At 37.7% G+C, this 22231-nt stretch overlaps 1 protein-coding gene across 10 annotated transcripts in view; it reads right to left on the reverse strand.

Annotated features, from left to right (window-relative positions):
• Positions 1 to 22231, reverse strand: part of LOC125458480 (mitogen-activated protein kinase 9) — a 57168-nt gene that overhangs the window by 28757 nt on the left and 6180 nt on the right. For 2 of the 10 annotated variants that reach the window (XM_048543761.2, XM_048543765.2), the window contains exons 2-8: positions 13664 to 13707; positions 8961 to 9107; positions 4899 to 5028; positions 3528 to 3586; positions 3279 to 3417; positions 2784 to 2949; positions 445 to 516 (exon numbers count right to left, since the gene is read on the reverse strand). In XM_048543761.2, coding sequence (XP_048399718.1) covers positions 445 to 516; positions 2784 to 2949; positions 3279 to 3417; positions 3528 to 3586; positions 4899 to 5028; positions 8961 to 9082 — 688 coding nt within the window. In that variant the 5' untranslated portion in view covers positions 9083 to 9107; positions 13664 to 13707. Of the gene's footprint in view, positions 1 to 444; positions 517 to 758; positions 831 to 2783; positions 2950 to 3278; positions 3418 to 3527; positions 3587 to 4898; positions 5029 to 8960; positions 9122 to 11325; positions 11404 to 13663; positions 13708 to 22231 lie in introns of those variants that run through there. The other 8 variants (XM_059650683.1, XM_059650684.1, XM_048543763.2 and 5 more) reach the window with 7 other exon arrangements.

The following is a 22231-nucleotide window of genomic DNA, read 5'->3' on the forward strand; positions in this document are numbered from 1 at the left end:
ACAGTGTAGTAAATTATACTTACAATCCTTAGAAAAGGAATTTGATTTCTTCAGTGAACTAAGCCAACTTGACAGTGAGATAACAACTATTCCTTTTTGTGGCTATCAATCAGCTTTAGAAGCTACTTTCTGCTCTTTGTTGGACAGATAGTTTTAAGAAAGATGAAAGTATTGCGCACAACGGAGAGGAAGAGGAGGAAAGTATTAATGTAATCAGAAAGGGTGTTAACGTAATGCAGGCAACAGAATCAACAGACACATACTGAGAGCTTCACAAGAAAATGTTCAAGAATGGCAAGCTCAAGAGTAATATCAAATAACTAGAATAATGCTGTACTTGATCTTCAAAACATGGTTTGGTCATCAAAACAAGGGAAGAGTTAGGATTTCTTTTGCTCTCAACATCAAATGACTTTGAACTGAAGAATTGCTGGGGAAGGATACGATCAGTGCCTTGGAATAGCACAGAACCTTTCAGCATTTCTCCCATGATGCACCCCACTGACCAGATATCAACTGAAAGTAAAATGAAATGATGGATAATTACCATGCCTTTCAGAAAATGAAAACCAAGACAAGAAAAATGCATTGAATTTACATAATATGACAATGAGAAAGAATACATTCCAGCAGTAACAAATTATAGGGTCTGGAGAATATATACAGCAAACCCAGTCATCAATCATTTTATAAATATTTTATTTGAAAAACACAATGTGAATGAACAAACTTGAGCTTTAAAAGATGCGCAAGGATACAGTCCCTTCCAGGAAACAGGATTTTGTGGAGCACCATTTCTGCCATAATGCAACCAACTGACCATAAGTCCACTATATGGTTTAGGTGGGTAAGATTAACAAAACAATGAAAAGAAAATGCTATTTAATACACCTCTATACAAGTGCATGAAATGTAATTAAGGGTGCAACATGAGCACTTCACCAGTCAGTTACCGTAAAAGCCAATTGTAAGAACTTCTGTTTGATATTTTGTGACTCAATTTTATTAAACAGTTAAACTACTTCAAAAGTCTTGGTATAAAACGGAACAAATTATACCAAACAGGACCCTTCCTTTTTTGAAAAAGGCAACCATTGCATCACTGCCTGTTAGAACTAAAACTTAAATTACAACTGATAGTTTTGTCGATTTTAAGAACTTTAAAAGGAAAATGGGGAGTTATCAGAATTCTCTAACTCTGCATCTGCTTACTTTTAACGTCAAACATTCTGAATCAGATTCAAATTAATCTTATTTTTTATTCCGCGATATGTAGCGGATCTATTCACTGGAGTGTCGTTTTTTGGAAGCAAATAAACGAAGGTGCATTTCAAGTGGAGCTGGAATCTTGAATTCAGTTGTGGTATTACATGGCAGAAAAAAATAATGTAGGAAAGTGATTTTTATTGAAGTCAAGTACATTAAGAGTGTTGCATTTCGATAAGTTACATTTACATTTTAAAAGTTCACATGGCGCGCAGCCCATTTTTACGTGCATTACGAATGATGACTATTTTCAGTTTAAGAATCTTTCAACACCAAGGTTACTTGAAAATAAATTTCCATTATGAGTGATTTCAAAATTAAAACTAATATTTCTTACATTAAGCATTACAATGTAGTTTGAGGCCTCTTCAAAATCAGCATCCTCTCATTTTCAAACACTGAGATGGCTGGGCTTTGTAAAGAAAGGATATACAACTCGAAAACTGTCTTATTCAGTTTTTTTAAAAGGTACAGTATCTTCTGTACCTGTACTCTACATTAATTTTAAAATAAACTAGAAAATGATCAAAATACATTTGCCAATGGGAGCGCCTTCTGGTTGTGCATATTGCCAGCTGGCAGGTGCCCCAGAACTTTGAGAGCTGGACTTCATGCCACTGTTGCACTGTGGGTGTCTCGCTTCAGCTTGCTCAAAGGCTGATTAGGTCAGAAGCAACATTTGTCAGGGGCATGGAAATGAGGAATCAGGGCATTTTTAGCCTATATTATTTCTGAGCCTCTAGCGTCCATATCAATTTTGAACTGACTGATTTTGACATGAGCCAACTTTTCAGAATCGGAGTAATTACTGGACAGCATTTCAATATCAGGGCAATTTGCTCATCTTTAGCAGTAAAAGTTTTCAAATTTTCCCCAAAGAGAAGCTGGGGAAAGGATCAAAAGGAAAAACTGATAATGCAAGACCAACTACAGGAAAAGTTTTCAACTTGCTGCCTAGGTACAAAACTACTGTCACAGTCAGCCACCCATTACACAAAGGCTTAATTTTTACTTCTGTCACCACAGTTTCACATTCCAGAGTTTTGCCACACATCCTCCCTTTAAGTTGAATCAATATCTCAGTTAGAAAGACAAATGTCAAATTTGTTAACACTCTCTCAAATCTCATGCCAATCAACTATAGAGATCTTAAAAATAAAATAATGCTAATGTCTTTTTGAGTAAATTCATCCCAATCGTGGTATAAATTAAATGTTGCACATGACTTCACGTTCTAAGCTTGTGAACGTGAGGGCTAAGAGGGTTTGCAATCCTGAACATTCCAGTTGAGACATGCATTTGTGAATGTCAACTGAGCAGATCACACTCTGCTGCAACGTCTGCCAACAGTGGAATGGCTATATGGGTGGTGTACTGCAACAGAAAGACCAAGAGAACTATAATCCAAGAACAATTAAGTTTGAGCGGGAAATGAAACTGGCAAAACAGTGCCTCAGGAATTCATTCCAACTACATATCTGTCTTAAATAAGTGGACTGTTTTGTCAAACAGCTTACCATTTTCTTTGTATCCCATTCCTAAAATAACTTCAGGTGCTCTGTAATATCTCGTCACTACATATGGAGTCATCATAAAATTAGTACAGGCAGTTCTTGCCAGTCCAAAATCTAAGATTTTCAAAGTGCAGTCTGACTTTACTACTATATTGCTGGGCTTCAAATCCTGTTACAAAGAAAAAAGGAAACATTTTTAAAAGATACAACAGAAATTAATCAGCTTAAAAAGAAAACTGCTTAAAGTACCTGAAGCAATTCTGATAACAGGAAATGACTTAAAAGTACCTTAATAATTCACACACTACGAACAAGCTTTTCTTAAATCATGGAGATTATTAATAAACTCTTACACGATCATGATTGATGAAAAATGCACAACATTGTATTAAGCATTTACCAGAAACTGATGCAGTTACCCCATATTTAAGAAAGCATCCTTTGACCAGAAAAAAACTTCATGCTTTGTCATATATATATTAAATCTGGAGTACCTACTCTGTGAATAATACCCGCTGAGTGAAGGTGCTTAATACCACATAACATCTGGTATAGAAGGTAGGACATTCTCTCATGGTCTAGCTCCATATGGATAACCTGGCACAAGTTGGCATCCATCAACTCCATTACCAAGTAACTACAGAATACAGAATTTACGTTACAACCTTTATGTACTTCATGAAGCTAATCCTTCAGAAGAAAATTTCATAATGTTTTACCTTTGTCACGTGTCACTCAAATACTTACACATCTTGGAATTCCTCTAAAGACTTTTGCGGGGTAAATACATTTAACAAACTAATAATCTGCAAGAAGAAATGTGAATGATCAGTTTAATGTAGAATTACTATAGTTTAATGTAGAATTATCATGGTTTAATATATAATTCCAGGCTGCTCAACGTAGACACTACAATATGAATCCTCAAAACGCAGTAATCATGTATTTCTCTGAAACAAGGTAAAGCATTACATGCACCAGTTTGCAGCAAAGTAATGTCGAAGTTGTATGCGCATTTTAACCAAAAAGGTAAACTGAGTACTACACCACTTTAAACTCTAACTGACAAGTTGAGTAAATTGTTTTATTCAAAATTATATAATACTCTTTGTCATTTAGTACTGGTTGAACTAGAGGAACAGTTAATGATCCATTACACTACCATCATTAATTTAGTAATTTTCTTTAATCTTTACATATTTTTGCACATTTATAGCTAGGAGCCTTAGTGTCCCAATGATCTTTGCATGTTTATACTGAGTAAATAAAGGGAAGCAAGTGAATTCCTGCAAACAATTTTAAGCATTTTGAATAACATGTACATTTCAAAATGCACTTGAATTTTGAACCCTAAACTGCACAATGCAAGTTTGACATGATAGTATAGTACAAAAACAGTACACTAAGTCCTTGCTTAAAGTTATCTTGTTTAACATTGTTTCACTTTAATGTTGGTGAAATAGCAGGACTTGCAATCTTGTTGAGCATCATGAGATTTATTTTATTATTTCCTATGCGAACTAAATAGGACCAAAAGATTTTGGAAGCAGGATTGCCAACCATGAAGATGGTCCCTGTACTGTAAGTAGCAAGTTACATTCTTTCATATTTTTAAACCTATGAGTTTAATTTTCCAATATAGGAACTTTAGCAACATTAAATCTTTCAAGTTAGAGGAAATAACATTTGAATGTCTGCTTCTTTCAGAGAGGAAAGTTCTACATATACTAACTGCAGCTTTAATACTGGTTTCATTTCAAATCATGGCTCTCAGCCATAACTTTAAGTGAGGACTTACCGTAATAGTTTCCTAATATTTTCCAAACAAACATCTCCTATTTTCTCAACTTAAACAAATGCAGGCAACTGAAGGGTTCACGTGTCCCCTTGCATTATTTTGTTTCAAGCAATATAGTTCCGTTTTGTTTGTTTATATCTAAGCCAAAGTGGGAAGCAAACTGCAGATACTAGAAACAACTATGTTATTTCATTGCACTAACTTTCCAATCCTACATGTATAACTTAAATAACTCTGAATCACTAATTTCACATGCAGTGCTCACCATCTTTACCTTGCTCAAGGCAATGAAATATTACAAAAACCATTTCTCAACTTACATTTTTATGATTAACACACTTAAGTAGCACAAGCTCTCTGTAAGCTCTCTTGGCATGAGTTTGGTTCTGAAAAGGTCGACTGAGTTTCTTAACAGCAACACTTCCATCAAGTATACTATCATATGCAGCACTGCAATTTAAAATAGTAGTAAGTAAAATTTTCTCCAACATACAAAAGCCGACAAACAAAGCAAGATTTTTTATTTTTCTATAAATGGCTAGCAGAACCAACTTCATATATGGGAAAGTTACTTCTGAAGTTAAGTTCCAGCATGATGTTTAGCATCAATCAATATAGGACAGGTGAGACTGTTGCTTTATCTACTGGATAAAGTGAAATTCTCTGTGTAAGTAAAGAAAATTCAAGGATAAGTACACAAAACTATTACATGGTTGCTATAAACAACTAGGACAAATATTTAGTGATAATGGGAACTGCAGATGTTGTAGAATCCAAGATAACAAAGCGTGGAGCTGGATGAACACAGTAGGCCAAGCAGCATCTCAGGAGCACAAAAGCTGACGTTTCGGGCCGAGACCCCTCATCAGAAGATGAAGATGATTTCTGAAGAAGGGTCTAGACCCGAAACGTCAGGAAAAATATTTAGTCATTCAAACCAAAAGCAAAAATATTGCCAGTTCTTAACCCCAATGGAAAATTGCATTTGTTGTTATTTCAGGAGACAGGTTGCTAAATGTGTATCTATTTGCAAGGATTCCAATAATTAAAAGTAGAGGTAGGAACAACAGATGCTTCTGTTCAGAAGAAGCTTCTGACAAGGGAAAATTTGTAAAGCAAGAGAGAAGGGTTAAAGCCACATAATAATAGTATAGAAATTTTGTTCAAGTTTAGCAAAATAAGGGGATGGGACAGTGTGTTTAATGAGATTTAGTAATCTTGTGAATTAATGAAAAAGCAAAGGGGATAATTGGAAGTTTAACTGAATATAAGAGGTGTGGTTGTTTTTATAATAATGCACGACACAAGGACAACAGTGACGAAGAATCTTGATTCATATGATCAAGAAGCAAAATCAGTTTGGGTAACAGTTAAGTAATAAAGCGATGCCAAAAGCAATGGTGCTAGTAATTTATATGTCTGTAGTACAGTAGCTATACTAATGGACAGAGTATTGAAAAAAAAGTAAAAGGAGTTCTGCAAAGGTAATGCAATAATCATAGGGGAATTATGCAAATTTGCAGTTTGGAAGAGCACCTTGTGGAATGCATTCTCTAGAGTTTAGAAGGATGAGAGGTGGTCTCATTCAAACTTATAAAATACTTAAAAAGGGATAGACAGGGTAGATAATCCCCCTGAAAGGAGGTCTAGAATTAGGGGGCAACATTTAAAAATAGGTGGGATACAACTTAGTTCTGAGATGGCTGGTGAAGTTCAGTTTGTATGCTTGAAGTACAGGTTGATAGATTTCTGATTAGTAATGGCATGTAGTCATTTAGATGGGTAAAGGGCATTGATAAAATTAATCAGCCATAATTGCATTGATTGGCAGGGGAGGCTCAAAGGATTGAATGGCCTATGCCTGTTTTTATGAGACAAACTAGGAAACAGACTACTTCTAGTGTGAAGATATGGGTTAATTATTAATTTCATATCACGAGTTTCCTGGTAAAGAGAAATCTTGGTATGATAAATTTTACATCAAGTCCAAGAATGACACGCTTCTGTGTTAAACTTAAATAAAGACATTAACATAGGAATGAGAGAAGCATTGACCAATATGGATTGGGCAATTAGGTTGAAAGTTATGATGGCAAATAAGCAGTACTAAAATATTTCAATTGTCAAAATATTATTGCAAGTTTCCAAAAATCTTGGGCTCCTGGAGGAGCTGTTGTTTGGAGAATTATTATAACTTCAATAAAAAACAAACAGAAAAAAATCATTGCATTCTGGAGAAGTACCAGAGGATTGGAAAACTAAATGCAACACTCTATTCAAAAAATGGAAGAAAAACAAACAGTGGGTAACTGTAGGCTGATTAGCCTAACATCCAATGTTGGAATCAATAATTAAGGAAATAATTGCAGAACATTTGAAAAATCAAACTAATCAAACAGAGTCAGCACAGCTTCATGAAAGGAAATTGTGTCTGACTAATTTATTAGTTTTTTTTGAGGAAGTCTCATACATGGTGGATTGAGGGGAATAGGTAGATGTGCTGCATTTGAACTTCCAGAAGGCATTTGACAAGGTACTTCACAAAATGTTAAGTCATTAGAGCCCATGGTGTTGGAGGTAGTATATTGGTATGGAGAAACAATTACTTAACGTGCAGGAAGTAATAAGCTTTTCCAAACTAGCACCCTTGAACCCCAGTTGGGCTTGGCAGGGAACAGTGCTGCAACTACAAACACAATATATATTGATGATTTGCAGGAAGGAAGCTAATGGACAGTAGCCAAATTTACAGGCAACTCAAAGATAGATACGAAAGCAAGCTGAACGATAGATACGAGCAGTTTACAGAAAGATGCTGATAGTTTCAGCAGATGGACAAAACAGGTGGCGAGGGGAGTATAATATATCATGGGAAACTGAAGCTGATCGCTCTGGAAGGGAGAACAAGAGAAGAGACAATTATTTAAATGAAGAGAAATTTCAGAAAGCTCCAACACAAAGGCACTTGGGGTACTTGTGCACAAAACAAAAAAGCTAGTGCACAGGTGCAGCAGGTGATCAGGAGGGTGAATGGAATACTGGCCCATATTTCAAGGGGGCTGCCGCTCAAAACTAAGAAGTTCTCGTAGAACTGTAGAAGGTACTGGTGAAATCATATCTGGGGTACCATTAGCAGTTCTGCAACACAAACCACACACTCCCCTACTTGAAGGTATTATTTCATTGAAGGCAGTTCGGAGAAGGTTTACTAGGATGATCACTGGTATGGAGGATTGTCTTCTGAGCAAAGGTTAAACGGACTGGGACTCTACTCATTTAAATTTGGAAGAATAAGAAGCGTTTTTATTGAAACATATAGGATTCTGATGGGGCTCGACAGGATCAATGCCCTCATAGAAGACTCTAAGACCAAACAGCACAGTCTCAGAATAAACAGGCACCAATTTAAAACTAAGGTGAGGAAAAAACAACTCCTTTTAGAGAGGAATGTGCCTTTGGAACGCCCTGCCATAGACAGCTGTGGGGGCAAAGTCCTTGTGTATTTTAAAGCTAAGATAGGTAGATTCCTTAGTGGTAGGGAAATTAAGCATGGAGAAAAATGCAGGAAAGTGGATGAGAGGGATGTCGAATCAGCTAAGATCTTCTTGAATGGGCTTGAGATGTTGAATGGAGTACTCCAGTTCCTATTTCTTAGGACTTATGGCAATGTCTTTAAAAAAACAAAAATAAAAATGCCATTAAATTGTTTTTGACTTAAGATTTTAGCAGCCAATGAAAGGTAACCAAAAGTTTTTCAGAGAGCAAAAACAGGAACAACTGGGGCAGCCAGAATTGAACTTGGGCAGGCCAGAAGTTCACCCCGGTGGCCAGCATACTTGTCCCTCCAACTCCATTCTGCTTTTGGACCATTTTTGTGGAGGCTTGATAGTGACCAGAAGGATAATAATCAGTCTCTTTAAGAGCCTGACAACAAATTAAAGAGACAAACTGATATTTTTCAACTTGCTTTTGGGTTCCCATGCTAGCATGGGCCAATTTAGATTCCCACTGATTTTTTAGAGCGTGAATGCTGAATATATTTTCTTCAATAAAAGGTTTAAAAACTTGGGGAGTAAATGCGTTCAAGACAAAGCATCCTCTTACTGACTTTCCGTACTGCTCAAGCTGGAAGGTCTCTGAAAGAGTCTGAGTACAGATATGAAAAATGGAGTAAGGGAGGTAGAAAAGAACACACAACAGAGCAAGATAGAGGATGTATATAAAAGACATGTGATAACTGTGAGTACAGAACAATCCAAACTCTCTCTCAAAGTCAGTCAAAAGACAATCCAATTCATATATATAGCCAATTTTTATAGAATTTTTGAGGTATTAAATTTTTCTATATGGATATTACAGCTAGATAGTTTAGACCTACTTACCAGACAATTCCCTGAGCCCCTGAACCTATTGGCTTCAATGCCTGATAACGCTTGAGAACAGTGAAGGTAGAATCACCAACTTGTACACTGTAGAATCCTGTCTCACTGTTAATTTCAGTCATGTTGTAGTGTTTTCTGTAACAGAACCTATAACAAAAATGCTAGCCAACAGGTGAATATTTCTTTCTTAAGGTTCTGACCAAACTATTTGTATTAAAAAAGAGCCCTTTACAACAATTTCTAAACTTCATTTCAAGAATTTATATTGTAAAAATGCTATGTTCTACATTTCCTCAAGTGGCGAATGCAATTCAGCTAGGTTAGCAATGACTAACTACACAGTCACTGGGAATGAACAAGAAAATTGTGGTGTTTTATTTCATCAAACTGAGCACACCTCACATTCAACTATAATAAATCAAAAACTCAAAACCTATAATATCTTATTTCCCCATATTTCCCCACCACAAAAATCTGTGGACAAAATCTATACTGTACATTTATGTAGGCATTTTAATGTAATTAAACCTCCCCCAGTCGTGGCACATTAGGTCAGGTTACAATAGTCTAAGATGACCATACATCTGCTCTCTCATCAGAGACACGCAAGTGGCAGCGGCTTAAACTGACGATCACAATGCTTCAGGTGAGAGGCGAGGTCAAGAAGATGGGACCTTCATCGTGATCTCAGCTGATATGGGAACCATATCCAAGCTGTGGCATCATTCTGCATTACACACCAGTCACCTAACCAACTATGCTAACTGACTGCCACATTAATGTACAGGCTTGCACTAGAAAGGCTGCAGGGAGCAGCCTGGGAACTACAGACTGGTGAGTCTGACATCAGTGGTGGCTAAGTCATTAAAGGGGATTTGAGAGAGAGGATATACGTGCATTTGGAAAGGCAGGCAGCGATTAGGGATAGTCAGCATATCTTTTGGCTGAGGAAATCGTATTGTTATTTATATCATGATTTGAGTTTTTGAAGATGTAACCAAAAAGACTGATGAGGGCAAGCACTAGACATTGTCTAATGGACTTCAACAAAACCTGTGACAAGATTCTGCATGGTAGATAGAATAGTAAAGTTAGACCACCTTGTATCCATTTGACAAGATCTCCCTGAACCCAAAACTGGCTTGACAAGTAGAGTGGGGTGAAGTGGTGGAGGGTCATTTTATGGCTTGGAGTCCTGTGATCAGCAGTATTCCGCAGGGATTAGTGCTAAGTCCACTGTGTTTGTCACTTACACAAATGATTTGTCTAGAATTTTGGAGGCACAGTGAGGAAGTTTGCAGATGACAGCAAAATTAGTGATTATAGTTGACAATGTCATCCTAAATAACCTCCTTCAAAGGAACCTTGATCAACTGGGCCAATGGGTTGAGCAGTGGCAGATAGAGTTTAATTTGAGTAAATGAGAGATATTGCATTTTGATAAAACGAACAAGGGCAGAACTCATACAGTTAATAGTGGAGCTCCAAGTAGTGTTGTCAAACAGCGAGAGCTAGGAGGTTCAGGTACACAGTTCTTTAAAAGTTGCATCACAGATAGACAGGGTGGTTAGGAAGGTATTTAACATGCTTGTCTTCATTGCTCATACCACTGAGTTTATGGGTTGTTGAGGTTGTACAGGAGTCAGGTTGCCACTTTTGGAGTGCTTTGCACAGTTCTGGTCACCCTGCGATGGGAAGAATATGGAATTGGGCAGGGTTCAGATAAGACTTACCAGTATGTTGCCAGGACTGGATAGTTTGAGGGAGAGGCTGAGACCCTTTTTCACTGGAGCATAGGAATTGAGGGGTGGCTTTATATTGATAAAATCACGACAAGCACAGATAAGGTAAATAGCAAAGATCTTTTCTCTAGAGTGGACGAGTTCAAAACCAGGGGACATAACTTTAACGAGACAGGAGGAAAGATTCAAAAGGGATCTGAGGGGCAACATTTTTACACAGTGGTTCATATGTGGAATGAACTGCTAGACGAAGTGGTAGATGCACGTACAGTCACAACATTTAAAAGACATTTTAAATGACAGGTATATGAATAACAATGGTTTGGAGGGATTATGGGCCAAATGTATTTTAGGACACTTGGTCAGCATGAATGAGTTGGGATAAAGGATCTGTTTCTGTACTGTATGACTCAATGACTCTAAGAACTCAGTCATCCTGGGTCTGATTCTTTCAGAGTCTCCCAACGATGTAAAGTCATTTGGATAATTCATTAATAATGCTTTAGTCCCAATTTTTAAAATCTGTAACTGTATGGGATTGGAGTCAGTGTTAAAATCTCACACTCTATACGTCTAAATAGATGTTAAGCATTCATATACAATAGAAAATGTGCATTTCATACCTACAGTTCCGGTGCCAATTTTATATTTGCCAGAAAATCTTGACTTGAAATTGCAAGAAACTTGCCATCTTTTCCCTTCTTGGAGGGAAAATAACTATTACTTTGAATAATGGTTAGTGCAAAACAGGAACAATAAGGGGATTGGAAAGAGGTTATGCAATAATTACAGAAGATTTTAATCTTCATAACAATTGAAATAATAATGGTTGAAACCAAACTGTAGGTTTTTCTAACGTTTCAAGCACAATAAAGATTTTGTATGGAAAATACTAAACCTCCACTAGCAATTAGATAACAACGTAAAGGTAAAGTCACTATGGTTTTTCTAGGCCATAGGACTGCACACTCAGAGAGAGATGACTGTCATGGTTTAATCTGAGGGTTACCAGGCCTCAGGGAAGAAACGAGGAGGAGAATTTTTCATGGTACCTTCAGCTAATGCAAAAATAAACCCACATTCTTGGCATCACATTGCGTTGCAAACAAGCTGTCCAGGTAATGAAGCTAAACTAGTCTAGTTTAAGTACCACAAATAATTATTTTGACAGGCAACACTGGAGACCTTTTCAGCAGATCTATCACACTTTCTGACACTATTAAAAAAATGCCATCATTATTCTATGATCGCAACTGGCAGGTACAAAAAAGTCAGATTACAGAATGAAGCTTGACTTCATAGTCTACAAGTTTTGTTTTCTCAATTCAGTTGCCATGGCTGTCAGTCAACTGAGTTGAGTCACAAGAGACTGTAAATATATTTTACAAGAGACTAAAACTTATTACACAAAGGAAAATTACAAACTAAGAAAATTTGAAATGATCAATTAAAAAGCAAACGAAAGAGGCAGATTCCCTCCCCCCCCCCATACATTCCTTGAGGCAATCTACCCTCGTCAATTATTACTTTTATTCTTCATGAAGACTTCGTACTCCACTGAGGAGATCACAAGCAGTGCCCTTTTGACAAATTTCTGCACATTCACCTGCTGTGATTTTCTCAGTTGCTACCTCTCCCAAAGACACTCAGAAAATAACTCACTTTTCTTTATTACTCTTTAAGCAAAGTTCAGTTTTATTCTCCCAACCCTGCCTACTTTGACTGCTACAACAACAGAAGATTTCTTTCCACATCTGATAATCTAGGCAATGCCAAAATTGAATTACTGGTATTTTTCTACTGGTACACCTTTTCTTTTGAGCTGCACCTGCTTCTGGTCTCTTCCTGAAGACAGCAAAAATCCAATTTAGTAAAGATTTCAGCAACTTTCTCACTAAGGAGCTTAACTAGTTATTTGTCTTAAGTCTCACAATTTCTTAGAAATGCTGTTTTGATGCACTGCTTAAAAAAAGGTTCAACTGTTAAAAATAGTCTTCAAAGAATCACAAAAAAATTCTCTACTTTAGGACCCAAATAAACTATCACTCCTCTCAAGCCTCCTGCCTTTCTCTACTGTAGAGTCAGCAAAGCTTAAACAACCTCCTCCAACTCAAATCTTCAAATAAAACCCACCTTTCCAACCACTATGATCCCAAGCTTGAGTAAAAATTCCAAAATGAGCAAGGGTGAATGTCAAACTACTGTCCATTGTCCCCAGCACTTTGATTCAAATTTTCTGTCTGAAATCAGCATTGTGCTGACTTTGATCTGTGACGTTACTCATTCAGTCATGTTTGCTCAAAAGGAATATTTTGAATTTTATTACCTTGAGGTTTCCCAACTAAAGCATTGTCTGCAATGCAACAGCTACAATGTAATTTAGAAACATGAATGAGTACTTAAATTCAAACCTATACTCAAAATTACCCATGTCATTGTATTTCTAATACTATATTTAACTGGCTAGAAATTTCCTGCAGCTGCTCTTGCTTTATCACGAACTTTGCCACAAAAAAATTCCAGTTACACGAACCAACATGAGATCTTCAAAATATACCAGATAATACTGACTGCATGACTGCTTTTATTTTTAAACACAAAACAATTCACTTTTTCTTCAAATTATATTTGCACCTAACAATAGTTCAGCTTGTGATCTTTAAATGCGATGAATACAAAGTGAAGAATTATTTTATGAAAATTTTGTATTGAAGTGTGTTATTCTTTGCAGGTTTGTGGCAAAAATTGGACTGTTGTGAAGAAAAAAACAACTCTGGTTCACTGCAATCTTCAGGGAAAGAAATTTCTCACATTTTCAAGACTGCAGTACAGCGTGCCAAAGCAAAAAACACTACACATGAAGAAGGGCCATCAAATGCAGTTGACAGCACTGCTGAAAATCTGACAAATAAAAGTAAACAGTTTGCACAGCTGCAACTTTAAGGAAGACATAAAACTTACTTAATTTCCACGAGACTGCTTTATTCTTTCTGGACAGCGAGATTCTAAAGAAATAACATAAATAATGAATTTTAGGGCCAATTTAAACAATTTAGGCATTTTAACAACTAGTAGTGAAAGACCATTACCAAAGGACTTTAGTGTTTCATAGCTACGCCCTCCCAGTAGCTGAATAGATGGGCTTGTTGTCAACTAGGCAACATTACTGGCTACACACTATAAAAACAGGATACCCCTTCGCATTCTATTGAACTTCATGATGCCAAACAGGGTTATGCCAACAGAGCAATTCAGGCAAGAACTAAAAATTCTAATAACATAGTACTAGATCCCAGGTGACTCTCTAATTTGGAAAACTTGTATACCATATTCCTGCATAAACTAGACTTTAAAAGGAAGAGTAATGATGAGGCTGAAAGAATGGACACTCATTTTGAGATTTTGAAAAATACAGAAAAATTGAACCAAGTCAAGCCACAGATACTAAATGAAGAATAGCATAAGTTCACAAAAAACAGCACTTATCCATAATTTTGTTTTCAAAAGTAAGTTATGACATTATGTGCCATCTGACACGATGTTGCTGTAAAGCCCGATGTGGTTTAGGTTCATAATGGAACCCTCAGTGAATAATCAGAAACATCTCTGCATTTAAATAAACAAATGCTCAATTTGTGCTTGCACTATCAAAATTGCAAAAATCTAATGGTACGCAGCTTTTTAAGTAAGTGGATATAAACAGCTGTCAAACCCATATAAAATCAATGGCATGGTTCAATTAGAATTGTCCAGTTTTGAAGCCTAGCTTAGGAAAGCTGTCGAGAAAACAAGCATTAGAATTAAAGATAGCATAGAACACTTCGATTATGAGTACAATTTAGTTATGAAACCTGAAAGGACCTCGTGTTACCTTCATTCATCTATTAAAAGGCGAACAAAAGAATGACACTGCTGCGGTGTGGTGCAGATGTGAGTATTATGAAGAGCTTTAATAAAGTTCATAGGGATAATTATTTCCACTGAATGGGCTGTCAATAAATAGGTGACAGACATTTAAAAATCAAAAGAACAAAAGGAAAATACAGAAGAATTTTGTTCAAAGGTGTGTCACCTGATCAGTGATAACAGCAGAATCCATTTTAAAAATAGTTTTGGATTAAACAGAGTTATATTGATGTTGTGAGAAAGTCACTGCATTTTTGAGCTAAGTTTTGGGATTCTAAGCAAGATTCACACTTGGCAGCAGCAAGATGCTGAAAAAGGGAACAAGATTTATAATATGCAGCTTCCAATCTTACAGCCCACCACAAGCAAACTGGACACCAAAAATTCTTGACATCTTGAATTTTGACACCAGATGTCACCCCTCAGGGCACACTCCGTTACCACCAGCCCCACATATGTTCACACGCAATGGCATTATCCACATAACCCATCTTCAATCCACTTACAGGGTGCTTTGGCACTTCAATGCTACAACTCAGAGCACAACAGCAACTAGCAATGCAATGATGCATTTGTGGTCGGGGCAAGCAACCAGCTCACAAACTGGACCAAGGTGGCATCTCCCGCATCTTCACTGAGTGCTGAGTCAGTCAAACCGAATGCATGCATCATCCCTGCCTTGCCACTTTACGCCTTACCCCTCAGCCAAACATTCAAGTTCACAGTGCTACTATATTGTCTGCCTTTTTTTTCAGAAAGATAGGATGTGGACATCACTGGTTATGTCAGCATTTATTGGCCATCCCTAACAGGCAAAAAGGTAATTAAGAATCATCTCATTGCTATGGGCCTAGAGTTTAATGTAGGCTATCCCAGTTAAAGATTGCAGTTTTTGTTTTCTTTAAAGGAGGCAAAGCAAAACCTTCCCTAAAGAATATAGGTTTATGCAACAATCAAATGCTTACATGGTCAACAGTCAGTTAGTATTCTATCGCTAATTCAATTTTCACCATCTATCACGATGGGATTTGAACCAATGCGCCCTGAACATTCAGAGGATTCTGGATTACTAGTCCAGTGACATTACTACTGCACCACTGCCTCTAACACAAACACAAAGCAAGACAGAAGATCTTTGGTCAGGGGGTCTTGGCAGAGTAAGTCAAGGGAAGCCTCCAATATTAGTCCAGGAGCTTAGACACAGTCAGCCAGCCGCTTGGGGTGGTCAGAGTCAGGATCCTCTTTTCATAGGGATTGAGGAGCTACATGTTGGGCAGCCCACCACTCATCGAGTCCTTCTGCCCTATTTTGGGCTATATTCCTCTTGGAATTTGATGGGGGGGGAGGTGGGGTTTGTGACAGGTACTAAGGGAGATGACAGTGGGTGGCACAGCTGTTATTTTTGGTGCCGAGAGGAAGGTGTCTTAAGTGAGTGATTAGACAGTGAAGGAGGCATGCGGGGTTAGTGACGTCAGGAGTTGATGGGGGCAAAATTGAGTAAGGGAAGATGCTGTATTTAGTAGTGAGAACAGTAGACCGTGCATCTTGGTGGGAGGTGGGTACAGTAAAAGCTAGAGAGCATGTGAGTTATTAGAAAGATGGTACCACTTGAGGCAGCAGAGTGAAGGTTGTCACTGACCTCCTTCCTACATCGTTGTGCATTCAACCAGATGACAGAGACAGCACTGACTCAGGTAGCAATCTCAGACCAGACCAGCATGTCTGATGTGCAAACCTCCACTGCCAGTCGTAGGGTTAGGGCAAGTTCTGCCTTCGTATCACCAAGTCCACCAGGATCTCCAAGCATCTAACCATAAAGTGGGACAGTTTTTCTTTGTCTGCCTTAGCTGGGGAAAATATCAGGAAACGTACAGGACAGCTCCAAACTGATGGTGCTTGTCCGAGTGTACAACAGCCTTTTAAAGATGACACTGGCACCAGAAACGCCAGTCCATTCTGGAATATCCCATCATTCGTGAACTGTTCTGGGTAGAGTGCGTAGTAGGGTGGGGCTAAAACCGGGCAAAAGAAGCACCGGGGGGTCTAGATGGGCAGTTAACGAAGCAATTTTGGCACCATATGGACAGAGATCTTGCTAGGCCTTGACTAGCCTTTCACAAAACTTGACAAAACTGATAGCCAAAAAGCATAGCAAGTTTGAGAATTAGAAGATTTTTGGAATTCAAAGGATAACACTGAAATCTACAAATAGAGTCACAATTACTATAAAGTACACACAAAGAAAGTTACTGTGAGCAAATAAAAAATACCCAGAGTGAGAGTCCATTAGAGGCAGGAAAAGAAACTTCATTCCCTATTTTATATCTGTCCTCAAGCTAGTAGAAAATCCAGAAGAACGGCAGAGTTACAGAAGCATAACATGCAATTAAAGAAAACAATTAGAAAAGTAAATAGTATGTAATAATCTTTAATACAAAGCAATTGAAGTACAACAGTGAGGAAGAGTCACTGCAATCGCATAAGACTTCAGTGAGACCATACCTGGAGTAAAGTGCATACCTTTGGTTTCTTCATCTAAGGAAGAGAATATGTGCTTTTGATGTAACACAAAATGATTTTCCTAGACTGTTTCCTTTGATAAGGAGACTGTTCTGAAAAAGATTGAGTTATCAAGGCCTACGATTTCTGGAATTTAAAAGAAATAAGGGAAGATTCACACAGTTCTGTTTTCTCAGGCAGGCAAGTCTAGGATAACATCTTATTCTCAGAATAAGACGTTGGCCATTCAGAATTGAATTCAGCAGACTTTTCTTCACTCTAAAGATTGTGAAGCTTAAATTCTAATCCTCAGATGGCTGTAGACGTTTGAGTATATTCAAAGTAAAGACTCAGGATTTTGGATACTAAGAAAATTAAGGGATATGAGAATATTTCAAAATGATAGAATTTAAAATAGATGAGCAAGGAATACTCCTAAGTAGAGGAGACCTGAAAAATCCATTGGATTACTCCTGATCCTATATCTTACATCCTTACAGCTAATCACAATATTGTAAAATGTTGTTGTTCTATTTTAGTTTTATCTTGACAGAATTGCAAAACTTGAGGATGAAATGTAAAACTTCAAAAGGATACAGTGAAGTTGGAGTGGATGGACAGATATTATTTGAAGCTCAATGTGAAGTGAGGTGATGCATTTTGGTAATGACAACATGGACACAATTTAACATATGGGGTACAATTCAAAAGGAAGTGCGGGAGCAGAGGGACCTGGAAGTTTAAGAGCACAGAACATTGAAAATGGCAAGAGGTAGAGACTGCAGTGAACAAAACATAAAATATCCCGGGATTTAACAGGGACAAAGAGTACAAATGCAACGTGGTTCAGAATCCAGACAACTATTCGATGTCAGCTGATTATAGGCATGCTGGAGGCAAAGGGTGGCTACAAAGGAAGATTTGACCAGCAACAATTTAGATGATTGGACTATGGAATGGTGACAAATTGGGAATGACAAAGGCCTTCTGTCTGCCATCAACTATACAACTGGCTCACTGGTAACTGATCAGCTTGTGGATGTTTGGTGAGAAGTTATCAGAGCTTCAGAAAAGGCGGTGCTGTCCTTTACTGTAACTAAATGGCTCAATCCTAGCCAATTGAATGAGCTGTGGCTTTTCAACAATAAGTCAGGGATGTCATAAGCACGAAGCAGACGTACTATGCAGCTCTGATAATCAAAGTACCTGGAGAAGTAAGTTCAAGCAGCAGTATGCCCGACAAGCCAAATAATTAGTTCAGCATATCCTGTGCACAAGGATCCTTGAACTTCCTAAATAGAAACCAAAAAAATCTGTGGATGCCGTAAATCAGAAACGGTAGCAGAAATTGCTGGAAAAGCTCAGCAGGTCTGGCAGCATCTGTGAAGAGAAATCAGAATTAACATTTGGGTCAAGTGATACTTCCTCAGGGAGAACCCTCTGAGGAACAGTCACTCAACCCAAAATGTTACCCTCTGAGGAAGAGTCACTCGACCTGAAATGTTAACACAGATTTCTCTCCACAAATGCTGCCAGATATGCTGAGCATTTCCAGCAAGTTGTGTTTTTGCTTCTCTTAAAAACTGGCTTCCTTGTCGGTCTCATTCATAATGCTAGTTTTTTTTTGCATTTTTCTGTGTAGAATTTTCTAAGGGGGTGTTACAGCTATCTTATTGAAGCAAAAATACAGTGGATTCTGGCAATCTGAAATAAAGGCAGAAGTACTGGAGGCACTCAGCAGGTCTGGAATGGTTCTGAAGGTGGTTTAGACCTAACTCAACTAATTGTAATGTTAATAATTCTTTTTTTATTGCTCACACATAGAATCTGTTTATTTGTAATAAAGAGCAATTCTTGTTTAGTACTTAAATCTGTTCTTGCCTTCTGTCAATCTGAATCTAAACGACAGCTAAATTGGTGAATTTTACATGCTTGTGACAAATCCAGGAATAGCAGGGCTTGATTTCCAAGAATGCTATAGAATGAGGTGCGACAACTGGAAAGGCTGGAACTGTGTTTTAGAGAAGGGGGCTGAAAAGAGATCTGATAGAAGTTTTCAAAGTCTTGAGGGGACTGGATTGAGAGAGACAGAAACTATTTTGGCACAAGGATTAATAACAGGAAGATGCAGATTTAGAATGATTTGCAAAAATAGTAAACCCAAACTGAGTAAAGAAACCTTCACGAGAGCAGTACAGGTCTGGAATGGACCACCTTGAAATGTGGTGGAGGCAGTGTGAAGTATTCAAGATAGCGTTGGATGGTTACTTAAATAGAAACAACGTGCAAAGTTTGGGAAAGAAACGGAAAGAATGATATAAAGTCAGGATGTTCATTTGGAGAACCAGAGCAGAGTCAATAGGCCAAATCACCACCCATGCCATGGCACTTTAGTGATTCTGAAATTCGCTTGCCAAGTTTAAAACAAAATGTTGCTCAGAGGGGGAAAAAAAAATATTTTCTACAATCAGATCCATTTGTTGGCTTTATCTTCTTTACGTCAAAAAAAAAACCAGATGATTATGGACAATGAATAGATTCAAACTGCAATCAATATGCTTGCTTAGCATTCCAACAACCAGAGCCATTATATATTGCTCTTTCAGAGAGCTGTTGAAATGGGACAATGGCCCCATGCTACAAAATCTTTATGCTACTGCTACAGCAAAAAAAGAGATGGAGCGTGCAAAACAAAAGATGGTACCCAATCATCTGAGTGGTGCTGTCTCTTCAACGTTGATTGGTAACCAGTGGACACCATGCTTTTCAGCTCACATATGTGATACAACAGCCTGCGATGCCAGCCATTCGAAATGCAATTTCTACATTCTTATCTTCCTGTCTTTTGATATTACTATGATAATTTTCAGATATTAACTTAAAAGCTTTCCTTATGATTATGCTTGTTTTACACAGGGACTATAAGACTAGAACAGGCATAATGCTGAATGGTGTCAGGGCTGATTCTTCCCTACACCAAAACCATCCTAATTTGTATGTAATTAAAAAGTCCACTCATTCATCGCTTTTCTTGTCTTTTAAAAATGAAGTTCTGCTATAGATGGCACCACTCAACTGGTCCAATGTTTTCACGAGGTCCAATATTCTCATCCACTCTGACTACCCAAACACAAGCAATATTTAAAGGCAATTCGCAGCCTGATCTCTGTGCTGTCAGTACTGTATCCTTCCATTCTATTTTTTTTTAAAAATTGATGACAAATATTTTCATGTGAAAAGAATCAATGTTTGCTTATGCTTGTTGTTCCCATATAGCAGATCCCTGCAGAACACTTCTTTTAAAAATACTTCACTGTCAAACAATGCCTTAATTGATAAATTTTCTATCAGTTTCATCTGTTTACAAGTTCCCAAGTTCACAATCCAAATGTTCATTCCTATGCTGAAAATTATTTTGCTGCATTTTAAAGAATGTTTCTTAAAGTTGGGTTCTCAATGTTCTTTAGACAGTAGGAACTGCTGATGCTGGAGAATCTGAGATAATAAGGTGAACAGCTAGATGAACACAGCAGGCCAAGCAGCATCAGAGAAGCAGGAAAGTTGATGTTTTGGGTCGAGACCCTTCTCGACCCAAAACGTCAGCTAACCTGCTCCTCTGATGCTGCTTGGCCTGCTGTGTTCATCCAGCTCTACACCTTGTTATGTCAATGTTCTTTGTTCTCTGGATTTTTGACATCTCAAACAATGCAACAAATAAAGTCAAACTCCACAGGTAGGCCTCTGAGACACTCATTGTATTAGAGTTTCAAGCTTTCTGTAAAAGAAAAAGTCTTTATTCTACAGGGTCCCTCTTGGGGCACTTTTTTTTATCCCCAGTTGCCATATCAATTTTCATATATTCAATCGCATATTTAACCTCTAATATGAACCTCATTTTTAAACCTCACTTGCAATATTTTATTTTTCTTTAAGCTGAGTCAGCTAAAGTTTTACCATATATTCTATTTCAGTAATATGTCAGCAAGTTAGTTCAGTGGGTCTAGCAGCATCTGGACACAGAAAGACGCAGTTGATGTTGACTGTCATAAGTGTATAACCTTTCTTTAGAACCTGGCCAGACCTACTGAGTGCCTTTCATCTTCATTTCAGATTTCCAGAATCCAAAGTATTTTGGTTTCAATAAGAAAGCTCATTGTCCCACCAAAGCAACTACCTCCTGTATTTCCTTCCTATTAATTTCAAGACTTCGTCTTATGTTGAGGTCTATTTCTTCCATTCATATTTACTATTTCTGCAACATACTTCTGCACGTTATAGGTCATTTAAAAATAATTCTGGCCTTCACATTTTTTCAGACTCATTAAATCCAAGATTTCACAATTCAGCATAACAAGGTGTAAAGCTGGGTGAACACAGCAGGCCAAGCAGCATCAGAGGAGCAGGAAAGCTGACGTTTCGGGTTGAGACCCTTCTTCCTGCTCCTCTGATGCTGCTTGGCCTGCTGTGTTCATCCAGCTCTACACCTTGTTATCTCAGATTCTCCAGCATCAGCAGTTCCTACTATCTCTTTCACAGTTCAATCTGTTTTTCTGTCTTTTTGAACTGAAATGACAATAGTATGTGGCGCAAGTTGACCACGTTAGATTAGGGTATGTTACTTAAAAGGATGACTGTGGAAAGACAATGGCAAACATTCAAACGGCACTTGGATGAACCACACCAAGTTTGCATTCCCGTTTGGCACAAAAGTAAAATGGAAAAGGTAGCCAAACCATGGCTTACAAGGGAAAAGAGAGGCAGTACTAGTTTTGACAGGCATACAAATTTGCCAGAAAGAAAGACCCAAGGAGTGGGAACAGTTTCAAACTCAGCAAAGGAAGACAAAGGGATTGATTAAGAAGGAGAAAATAGACTACAAGAGTAAGCTTCCAGGGAGCATAAAAATTGACTGGAAAAGCTTCAAAGATATAAGTGAAAAAGGCTGAAGATAAATGTAGGTCTAGTACAGTCAGAAACTCGGGAATTTGTAAGGGGGAAACAAAGAAACAGCTGATTAAATAAATGCATACTTTGGTTTGGTGTTCACAACAGAGGTTGCAAATACCACACCAGAAATGTTGAAGAACACAGTTTACCAAGAGGGAGAAACCAAAGGAAATCAGT

The sequence above is a fragment of the Stegostoma tigrinum genome, chromosome 13 (assembly GCF_030684315.1).
Source record: "Stegostoma tigrinum isolate sSteTig4 chromosome 13, sSteTig4.hap1, whole genome shotgun sequence".
NCBI classification, from domain to species: domain Eukaryota; kingdom Metazoa; phylum Chordata; class Chondrichthyes; order Orectolobiformes; family Stegostomatidae; genus Stegostoma; species Stegostoma tigrinum.